The sequence below is a fragment of the Lipotes vexillifer genome, unplaced genomic scaffold (genome assembly GCF_000442215.2).
Source record: "Lipotes vexillifer unplaced genomic scaffold, Lipotes_vexillifer_v1.1 scaffold53, whole genome shotgun sequence".
In the NCBI taxonomy this organism is placed as follows: Eukaryota; Metazoa; Chordata; class Mammalia; order Artiodactyla; family Lipotidae; genus Lipotes; species Lipotes vexillifer.
Window position 1 is genome coordinate 4,691,862 of NW_006791814.1, and position 11,253 is coordinate 4,703,114.

Sequence of the window (11,253 nt, forward strand, 5' to 3'; positions counted from 1 at the left end):
GTGGGATAGGGAGGGTGGGAGGGAGAAGCAAGAGGGAGGGGATATGGGGATATATGTATACATATAGCTGATTCACTTTGTTATACAGCAGAAACTAACACAGCATTGTAAAGCAATTATACTCCAATGAAGATGTTAAAAAAAAAAAAAGTGGGTTGGTCTGCAGGCACAAAAATAAACTCAAAATGGCTTAAAGACTTAAACATAAGACATGATACCATAAAACTCCTAGAAGAGAGCATAGGCAAAACATTCTGACATAAATCGTACAAACGTTTTCTTAGGTCAGTCTCCCAAGGCAATAGAAATAAAACCAAAAATAAACAAATGGGACCTGATCAAACTTACACGTTTTTGCACAGCAAAGGAAACCATTAAAAAAAAAACAACCGAGAAGACAACCTACACAGTGGGAGAAAATATTTGCTAATGATGCAACAAACAAAGGCTTGCATCTTTGTAAATGCAAATCAAAACTACAATGAGGTACCACCTCACACAGGTCAGAACGGCCTTCATTAAAAAGTCTACAAATAACAAATGCTGGAGAGGGTGTGGAGAAAAGGGAACCCTCCTATGTTGTTGGTGGGAATGTAAGTCTGTGCAGTCAGTATGGAAAAAAAGTATGGAGGTTCCTTAAAAAACTAAAAATAGAATTACCATATGACCCAGTGATCCCACTCTTGGGAATATACCCAGATAAAACTATAATTCAAAGAGATACATGCAGGGACTTCCTTGGTGGCACAGCGGTTAAGAATCCGTCTGCCAATGCAGGGCACATGGGTTTGATCCCTGGTCTGGGAAGATCCCACATGCCATGGAGCAACTAAGTCCGTGAGCCACAACTACTGAGTCTGAGCTCTAGAGCCCGTGAGCCCCAACTACTGAAGCCCGCGCGCCTGGAGCCTGTGCTCTGCAACAGGAGAGGCCGCAATAGTTAGAGGCTCACGCACTGCGATGAAGAGTGGCCCCCGCTCGCCACAACTAGAGAAAGCCCTCGCACAGAAATGAAGACCCAACACAGAAAAAATGAATAAATAAACTCCTACCCCCAACATCTTCTTTAAAAAAAAAACAAAAAACATGGAAACAACCTAAATGTCCATTGACAAATGAATGGATAAAAAAATGTGGTACATATATACAATGGAATATTACTCAGCCATAAAAAGAATGAAATAATGGCATTTGCAACAACATGGATGGCCCTAGAGATTATCATACTAAGTGAAGTGAGTCAGAAAGAGAAAGACAATTACCATATGATATCACTTATATGTGGAATCTAAAATATGACACAAATGAACCTATCTACAAAACAGAAACAGACTCATAGAACAGACTTGTAGTTGCCAAGGGGTTGGCGGGGAAGGAGAGGGGTAGACTGGGAGTTTGGGGTTGGTAGATGCAAACTATTACATTTAGAATGGATAAACAACAAGGTCCTACTGTATAGCACAGGGAACTATATTATGTCCTGTGATACACCATAATGGAAAAGAATATAAAAAAAGAATGTCTATGTGGGTATAACTGAGTCACTTTGCTGCACAGCAGAGACTGGCACAACATTGTAAATCAATTATACATAAACTTTTTTAAAAAGTGGGTTGGTCAGAAGTGTTCAAAGAACTTCAGCACCATAATCAATGTAGTTCCCAAAGTACCCGTGTTTTTCTTAAGGCAGATACCAGAATCCTATTTTGCAAAGAAAGAAACTGTGGCTCAGAGAGGTGAAGGGACTTGCCCAAGATCACACAGCAATATCCACACCTACTGAAGTCAAATTCTTCTAATTAGTAATAAGTCCTCTTCCATTACACTGTTATAAAATAATAATTATTAATATATTAAATTATTTGTCACAATTTACAACTTATTTACTACCCTTATTGTTATCAGAACAGTCATTCATTGAGGGCTCAGTCTCAACACTTGTGCAAAGCGTTTTACAAATATCACATCCTCTTAATTCTCACCATAATTCTCTGAGACTGATAGAGAAGGAGAAAAGCAACCTCTGATTCCGGGGCTGACCTGGCACCATCACTGGCCTTAAGTTCTCCTGATGAATGTAAACATTTCACAAGACTTCAACATCAAACAAGGCCATCCTGGGACCATGATATATCATGACAAAAATAGGACACTCTGTAATCATGTTTAAACACAGACAAAACCAGCTAAATCCTGGGACCATGATATATCATGACAAAAATAGGACACTCTGTAATCATGTTTAAACACAGACAAAACCAGCTAAATTATACAAGCCACCCAAATGAAAAATCCCCCTATTCTGCCTCATATAAGTGACTGATGCTGCTTTACCAAATACAGCTCTAACTGCTATCTTGTCTTCCCTTCTTAGAGTTAAGATAAAGATACACATTCGGAGAACTGCCCCACTTCCTAACAGCATTCATCCAGAGGAAAGCCAGCTTCCTGAAACCCTCCCCAAAATCACCCAACACAAGCCCACGTCCTATAAGTTCTTTCTAACATTCTCTTAATAAGATACCATATTGTTTTCCAAGGTGATTCCTATTCCTTGCTGCAGTGAGTAATAAACCCAACTAGTTTAACTAGGAACGGGAGTGATTTTAGTGGTCTCTGGCTAGAGACATTAGCAAGTACAAGCATTATCCTTATTTTATAATTAAAGAATGTAAAGCTCAGAGATGTCGAGACATTTGCCCAAGACTACAAAGAAGTAACAGAACCAGCACCAATCTGTATCCTTGTTTATTTAAATACTACATTTTTTGTGGTCCCCGTGACTCAATTTCCTCATCTGTAGTGAAGCAGATACTCTCAGTTCTCCAAAGGTACCTCCATCCCACATCTTCCCAGAGTCAGGAATATGAAAACATTGTCAAAGTCACTCTACTTGGGAGAGCTTGGACCTCCTGTGTTAGGAAACTCATACAGCAGTTAAGTGACACCGCTATGTCGCCATTTCCTCCCTTGAAGGATTCTTAAGACAATTAATCGAAGAATGCAGGCAAAATGCTAGCACAGAGCCTGGCGCACAAAAAGGGTAGTTGCCCTTCCTTAACTGTAGTAAGAAGCCCCCTCCCCACATGTGACCTCAGGCAAGGGGATGCCTCGGAAAAATGGGCAATTAAGCCCCATGCTTCTTGTCTCCTTCTGAGAGTCCAGGAGAGCAACGTGCATCCAAATTTGACCTGGCCCGAGAAGTAAGGAACGAAAGCTTTCATGTTGAGGTGTCTGTCCCACGGGTTTTTGTGTAGCTTGGGGTGGCCATTAAGAGGTAGATGGTGCTGTAATGGGTTTGCTTCCTATACCTGGTAGGGCCCAGTCTGAGGACAGGAAAAAGGGAGGTGACAACTGTTCTGCAGAATAGTGAGAAGGACCACCATTTCCATGGACCCTATTGGTTAAGGTTCTTAGTTGCAAACAACAGAATCCACTCCAGTTAGTTTAATTTGAATATGAATTTATTGGAATATAAGACAGACAGTTGGAAGCCACAGAAGGAAAATGTACAACATCACTGTGAGGGAAAGGGGCTTCTTTATTGAAAAGACCTCAGCCACTGTGAGGAATGTGCATCTGCATTCATTCTTTCCTTCCTCAAGTAATTATGGACTGTCTCCTTCGTGCTAGGGACTGTGCTAAGTGCTAAGGATAAAGGGAACACTTGTTCTCATGGTGCTTAGAGCCGACTGGATGAGACAGAGCTAAAGCAAGTAGACCCATGGGGGAAGGAGAGAGGCAGGGTTCTGCTGAGGAGGGTGGGGTTGAGACAGACTCAGAGGAGATCACACTGTTTCAGAAGCAGCCACAGCCCAGCCCTGTGTGTGTCCTCCCTGAGTTCAGAGTTTCGGGAGAGCACAGTTCGCAGGTCCTCTGCAAAAAGAAAGGAACTTGCTGATTGACGTCTCTGAAGCCCCAGACCTGGACACCGCTCATCTCGACAGATCCTAGACTTTCCCAGAAATATGCAGCCAAAGTCCACTCCAGAACTGGAATGACCAACAAGAAGGAAGTGTTTCCAAGCCTAGGTGGGGAGCTCAGGAGCTCTGCAGACCTGCTCTGTAGGGTGGCTGACTCAGTGTTCCCATCTGAGAAAAGGGGAGCATGTGAGGAGGCTCAGATTATCATGATGGGGCTTCTAGGTGTGACCTTCTGCCAAGCTGGCCCGTGGAGGATGTGCTCAGGGTGCGGTTTCACAGGACACTGCAGCCACTTCTGCTGGGAGGCAGCGAGGAGGAAAGACACTGTGCAGCTGTGAATGGTGGGTGGCCCCCTGAGCGCCATCTCTTTCCCCAGCCCTTCCCCTCCCACCCTGCCCTGCCCCCTTTCTTACCCCCGGATCCCCGCAAAACCACCGCAGGTCTTCACGCAGTCCTCTGCTGTTGGGAAGTTGTTCTTCTTTGCAAAGCAGCCACCGTATATAAAGATGTCGCAGTGCCCGGACTTGGAGTCGTAGAAGTACCTGATCTTCCGGGCCCTGCAGGGACCCGTGTACTGAGGCTCCAGGCAGAAGGCAGGCCGAGAACCTTATGGGATGGGAGGGGCTCTGGGTCAGTTATGAGGATGGGCATCACAGGTCGGTCTACAAGGTCACAGCTGAAACCACCAGTTTGCGATAGAGAATGTTAGTGTTCTGGGGCCTGGTCAAATTGAAAAGGCCATTTGCCAACCTGCTTTCTGGGACATTATTATTAATGTTGCTAGGCGTGACCATGATATGGTAATCATGGAAAAATTTATATCTCCTTCACGAAGTATTTAAGATTAATTGGTGTGATGCCCTTGATTAGCTTCAAAAACTACCCATGTTGGGGCTTCCCTGGTGGCGCAGTGGTTAAGAGTCCGCCTGCCAATGCAGGGGGCACGGGTTAGAGCCCTGGTCTGGGAAAATCCCACATGCGGCGGAGCAGCTAAGCCCGTGTGCCACAACTACTGAACCTGAGATCTAGAGCTCGTGAGCCACAGCTACTGAAGCCTGTGCTCCTAGAGCCCGTGCTCCACAAGAGAAGCCACTGCAATGAGAAGCCCGCGTGCCGCAGCGAAGAATAGCCCCTCTCACCACACCTAGAGAAAGCCCACACGCAGCAATGAAGACCCAACGCAGCCAAAAACAAACAAAAAAAACCTCTACCCATGTCAATTATATCTCAATAAAGTTGGAAAAAAAAAAAACTCTACCAAAGAAAAGGAGGACACAGGTAAAAAATATTCTCCATATATCAATAATTATTGGAGCTGGTACCTGGGTTTTATAATACTATTCTCTGCACTTACTTGTATGGTAAAAGGTTTCCACCATTAATAAAAAAGTGTGAAGGAATCAGGCTGTAATGGAGAAAGGCATGAAGAAAACATACCAGTGTGTTCACTTTTGTTACCTCATGGGGACTGTATAAATTGAATATTGACACTATATTGATACTGTGATTTATAATAAGAAATATATACATTTGTTCTTTGTCATTTTTCTGGCACGGAGTTCCTAAAAACCTTGGTATTTCTTTTTCTTTTTAAAGATTTTTTTTGTTTGTTTGTTTTGTTTTATATTTATTTATTTTGGCTGCACCGGGTCTTAGTTGCAGCATGTAGGATCTTTTAGTTGCAGCATGAGGACTTCTTAGCTGTGGTATGCGAACTCTTCGGTGCGGCATGCACGCGGGATCTAGTTCCCCAACCAGGGATCGAACCTGGGCCCCCTGCATTGGGAGCACGCCGTCTTAGGAACTGGACCACCAGGGAAGTTCCTAAAAACCTTGGTATTTCTTAAATGCTGAGAGTAATAACCGTGTCTTTTGTTATGTGAAGTAGGCGACTTTTGGGAAGAACCTAGCAACCCCAGAATAGGCTCTGGTTGCCAGGGGAAACCACTGCCTGACAGGAAAGTTGCAACTTTCATTCCTACCCTCCTCCAAGGCCTTCCATCCACAGTTCCCCAACCCCAAACCTCAGAGATTGGAGAGGAGCTGGAGGTTCAATAGTCACCAATGGCTAATGATTTAATGCATCATGACTAGGTAATGAAGCCTCCATAGAAACCTCAACAGAGGAAGAGATTTATGTTGTTCAAAAGGACTGGCATCGACCCAGGGAACAACATAGGTTCACGTTCCATCATTGCTCACCTGGACCCCTGCAGGAGCCTGCTCCCTGGGCCTCTCTGTCTCTGCCCTTCGCCCCCCAGAGGCCATTCTGCACACTGCAGCCGCAGGGATCCTGTTACAACTTGAGTCCTACCCCATTGCTCCCACGACCAATCAGTGACTCCCCATCTCTCTGAGTCAAATTCTGATTCTTATAAAGTCCTACTTGCCCCCATGGCCTCTCTGCCTCATCTCCTTCCACGTCCCGCCCCCCCCCGCACCCACTCAGCTCCAGCCACCCTGGTGATCGTTGCTCCTCAAACACACCAGGCACGTTCTTTCTGCAGCCTCTGCTCCAACGCCCCCTTATCGCAGAGGGTTTCGCTGATCAGTCTACAGAAGGAGCACAGCCTCCTTTATCCCCATCACTCTCTACCTTCAAAACACTCATAACCTAGCAGAGTATTCCCCCCTTTTGCTATTGTCTGTCTCCCTCCTAGAAGGCAAGGTATTTTGCCATATTTTGTCTACAGTTCTTTCCCCACACCAAGAACCATGCTTCGTAGGGACTTAATAAATATATGGCAAGGGAATAAATCTTCCATTTCAGTGCACAATCACTGAATAGAATGGATATAACTGAATTCCTGTTAGTGCAAAGTCTCCTTGATGATGGGGCAGGTCTACGTAATTATCAATCTACCTTTAACATTCTGTATCTTAAAAGGATAATAGGGTTTCCCTGGTGGCTCAGTGGTTGAGAGTCTGCCTGCCGATGCAGGGGACACAGGTTCGTGCCCCGGTCCGGGGAGATCCCTCATGCCGCGGAGCAGCTGGGCCTGTGAGCCATGGCCGCTGAGCCTGCGCGTCCGGAGCCTGTGCTCCGCAACAGGAGAGGCCACAACAGTGAGAGGCCCACGTACTGCAAAAAAAAAAAAAAGGATAATAAAATGATAGTCAAAAGGGGACAAAAGAGGGACTTCCTTGGTGGTCCAGTGGTTAAGACTCTGTGCTCCCAATGCAGGGGTCCGGGTTCAATCCCTGGTCAGGGAACTAGATCCCACATGCTGCAATTAAGAGTTTGAATGCCACAACTAAAGATTCCGCATGCTGCAACTAAAATATCCTGCCTGCGGCCACTAAGACCTGGTACAGCCAAATGAATAAATATTTTTTAAAAGGTTGGCGGGATAAGGGAAAGGGCCTTGAGCCTTTACTAAGATTGTATCAGCCTTGGTCCCAGGAGCCAACTCACACAAGCGCTTTCCCTGCAGTTGCTCAGCTCAGTGGTCCCACGTCTTTCTGATTAATTTTAATCCTAGAGGAATAAACATTATTTGACGCCTAAATATTTTTTCTTGCCCAAAGGAAGTAGATAGAGAAGTTTTTTCAGATTAACACATCTTGGTGGAAAATGGACAAAGTTGGCAATGAAATGTGAGTAAACTCTTTAAATGCATGACTGGTAAGCTGTTCAAACAACCCATGTAATATGTATCCCCTTTCAGGTGAGGAAACTGCAAATGACTTGTCCCAGGACACACAGCATGTGTGTGATAGGGTCAGGACAACCTACTATCATGTCACAACCCATTTGATAAACTACCTGATTCTGCCAGGAATTCTGAAAATACAGGTAACTTGGTAAGGGTTTTCTGGGTGCAGTGTCCCACGTTCATTACTCCCCTATCCCCAAGCCTCACCTGAGCCCCGAAATCACAGGGAAGAGGGAGTCTGGGATTTTCCCTGACACCAAGTATGTGGTGTCTCCACCATCACTAACCAATTCCCCAATAACCAGTAGCCATCCCACGAGTCAATTTAGTTCTTTTTTTTTTTTTTTTTAATATGTAGGCATGTATGTAAGTATTTGGCTGTGGCAGGTCTTAGTTGGAGCTCACGGGATCTTCGTGGCCATGTGCGGGATCTTAGTTGCCCGGTGTGGGATGTTCGTTGCCGCATGCAAGATCTTGGTTGAGGCATTCGGGATCTTTGTGGAGGCATGCGGAATCTTCGTTGCAGCTTGCTGGATTTTCATTACGCACGCGTGATCTTTGTTGCTGCATACAAAATCTTTAGTTGCGATATGAGGGAACTTTAGGTGGGGCATGGGAACTCTTATTTCTGGCATGTAGGATCTGATTCCATGACGAAGGATCGAACCCAGGAGCCCTGCATTGGAAGGGGGGAGTGTTAGCCAGTGGACCACCAGGGAAGTCCTTCAATTTACTTCTGATACTAAATCGGTGGAGTTACTGCAGATCCCACAGGTTGAGGACTCAAGACTGTCCTTACTTCAAATGCGAGCCATGTGGTCCAGAGTCACTCATGCTTGTGACCGACTGGCTAAAAATCGGAGGCTCCATGACCCCACCTCCATGTTCACTAACCAGTAGAAGTGGAGACAGAACTCAGGAAACCCCTTTACTTACCGTTCCCAGGTTATTGTAAAGGGTAAAGCTCAGCGACAGCGAAACGGAGGAGATGCGCAGCGCGAAGGGGGAGCAGAGGTGCCTGGAGGCCCCGTGCCCTAGTGGAGCGCACCCCCCACAGCCCTCCACGTGCTCACCACCCCGAAAGCTCTCTGAACCCCAATATTTATGGATTTTTACTGAGGTGTCAATAATAGGCATATTGATTGAATCATCGGCCATTGGTGATTGATCTCCATCTCAATACCCTCCCCTCTCCCCAGAGGTGCTGGGATGTGGGGTGATGAAAATTCTAGCCTCTGAACACATGATTGGGTTTTTCTGGAGACCAGCCCCACCCTGAAGGTCTCTCTGGTCCCATTCCTTTACTCACCTCATTGCCATAAAAAAGACAGTAAATTCCAGGAGTTTCAGGAGGTCTGTTCCAGGAACCAGGGCAAGGATCAAATATTGATCTTTTTATTACACTACACTGAAGTTCAGGGACACGGCACTGACCAGGAATAGAGAGTGTCAGAGATGGGATTCCTGATCTGGTAGAGGTAGGCGGGATATATATTTAAAATTTTTGACTTTTAATTTTTTTCCTATTCAGAGTCATGAAATGTCCCTGGAGTCAAAACTGCCCAACTTCCCAGGAGAAATCCAGAGAGGCTGTCAGCACCCACCCCACCCCTGCTCCCCAGCCCCTCCCATGGACTCCCCTCATCCCTCCCCAGCCCGTAGAGGTGAGGTGGGTCAGGACTTACCCTGGGCCTGGCTGCTGGTTTCACCCCCCGGGGTGCCGGCCACCAGGGTGCCCAGGAGGACGAGAAGGGCGATGGAGAGGCAGAGCCGGCTCATGCTCGTGGCCTTGCGGGAGGGCTTCTGAGGAAAGCTGGGGGCTGACAGAGCTTTTCATATCCCAGCTGAGGGGTGGGACAGGCAATGAGGAGGGGAATGAGGAAGGGGTGGAGCTGGGCTCGGTCCTGTTTATTGCGTAATCTCCCCACCTAACCTGCTTCTGCCTGCTGGGGCCAAATGCCCAGTAACAGCACTTCTCAGACTTGACTCTGCCTGTGGGTCTCGTGGAAACACGGATTGTGGTTCCACAGGTGGCATTTTGTCCAATATGTTGACTCAGGGAGCATCCCAGCACCTAGAGCAGTGCATGGCAGGTGATGGATGGTCAGTGGGGGAATGAGAGCAAATCAAAGGACAGATAAGTGATCAGAAGTATGTTAGCTCAGGTCCTTCTTTTCAGCTCCTGCAGGTGTCATCCCATCTCAGCATCAATACCAGTCACCCGCACCCCTACCCTTACCTAACTCAGAAGACAGGTGTGACGCAGGACACCATCCTGTAACCGCTGCCACAGCTTCTCAACTGGATGGACCCTTGCTGTTTACTTGGCACTGCGGTGCAGGCTGAAGCTGAAATGGAGGAAGGCATGTCCTCTGGGGAAGCAACCGTGTTTTCTGGGTAGAAAAAGGAGTAAGGGGTGTGGGCAGGGAGCTGAACACGTCTCCACAGCATGACCTCCCACCACCCCTCACCTGGTTTCAGAAACAGGAGAGCTGCCTGCCTGAGTGGACCTCAGGGGAGCTTGGAAGATCGCCCGCAAGAGCCCCCCTCCTCCTGTCTCTCCGCCAGTGGTTTTGGCATTCTTGGACCTCAGTTTGGGTACCAGCTCTGTCTTTTCCTAACTTTGTGCCAGGGGACTTAAACCTCCCAGAGCCCCAGTGTCATCAGGTGTCACCTGAGATCCGTGCTGCCCACATCACAGGGTTGCTGTGGAAGCAGTGGAGGCAACAGACATAAATTCCTTCTCCTGCAAAGTCAAAGTCCTTGTGATGAAAATAATAGTGAGAAATGACGGCAGAAAAAACTTAGCTCCTTCCATGTGCCAGGCGTTATCCTAAGCACCTGACACATATCAACTCATCTAATCCTCAAAAATCCTGAGAGAAGGGAGAGAAACTGTTGGTATTTCTTCATGATACAGAGGAGGAACCTGAGGTAACGAGAAATAATTTGCCTAAAGTCATACCTTGTAGAGAGAGGATTTGAACCCAGGGATTTGGCTTCAGAGTCTGTGCACATGCACGCTGCTGCTTTGTAAGCTGAAACTAGAGTGCATGTGTCAGGGCTTACACACCCCCAATCTCTTCACTCACTCCCATATATTCACTCCCAGTTACAAACATGTAGCAGCAAGCCCCACCCCCCTCACTCATCTACACACAGACACGCATTCTTCTACTAACACACACACACACACACACACACACACACACACACCCCGTGTGCTCCACTTCCAGGCTCAAGGAGAAGGGAGCTGGCTCAATGCCCAGAAGCCCCAGAAGCAAGCCCAGCCAAGTGTCAAACGGGCACACAGCTGGGTGATGAACTGCAGAGGACAGGAGGGGCTGTTTTTCTCGCACAAAGTCACCCTTTCCACTGAGAAGGGCAGGAGCTCTCAATACCGAGCTGCCCCCGGACAGAAGGGCTTCAGGAGCGGGGTATTCACAAAACAAGCCACTGTGTGTGGAGGATCTACTCTCTCCTGAGACATTTCACATGTATGATTTCATTTATCCTCATGTCAATCCTACAACATCTGGGATTCTCATCCCATTTTGCCAGCGAGAAAGCAGATGCTCAGAGAGGTGAAGCGACTTGCTCAGGACCCACAACCAGCTGATGGCACAACTAGGATTCTAGCTCAGGAGGCCCTCTGGTCCTGCCCCTCTTCCTGC

At 46.9% G+C, this 11,253-nt stretch overlaps 1 protein-coding gene and 1 non-coding gene across 2 annotated transcripts; one reads left to right on the forward strand and one right to left on the reverse strand.

Moving 5' to 3' along the window:
- Positions 1–4,332: 4,332 nt before the first annotated feature.
- Positions 4,333–9,358, reverse strand: SPINT3 (serine peptidase inhibitor, Kunitz type 3). Its single transcript, XM_007464808.1, has 2 exons — positions 9,265–9,358; positions 4,333–4,529 (listed from the first exon to the last, which is right to left on the reverse strand). The coding sequence occupies exons 1-2, from the start codon at positions 9,356–9,358 to the stop codon at positions 4,333–4,335; spliced, it is 291 nt and encodes a 96-aa protein (XP_007464870.1).
- TRNAG-CCC (transfer RNA glycine (anticodon CCC)) lies at positions 7,065–7,136 on the forward strand. Its single transcript has one exon. It is a non-coding gene; the product is annotated as a tRNA-Gly (tRNA).
- Positions 9,359–11,253: the final 1,895 nt, after the last annotated feature.

Coding starts and splice junctions, on each gene's coding strand:
- SPINT3 (XM_007464808.1), bottom strand. CDS start 9,358: ATGAGCCGGCTCTGCCTCTCCATCGCCCTTCTCGTCCTCCTGGGCACC. Junction 4,530..9,264: donor AACCAGCAGCCAGGCCCAGG/GTAAGTCCTGAC, acceptor CCATCCCATAAG/GTTCTCGGCCTGCCTTCTGC.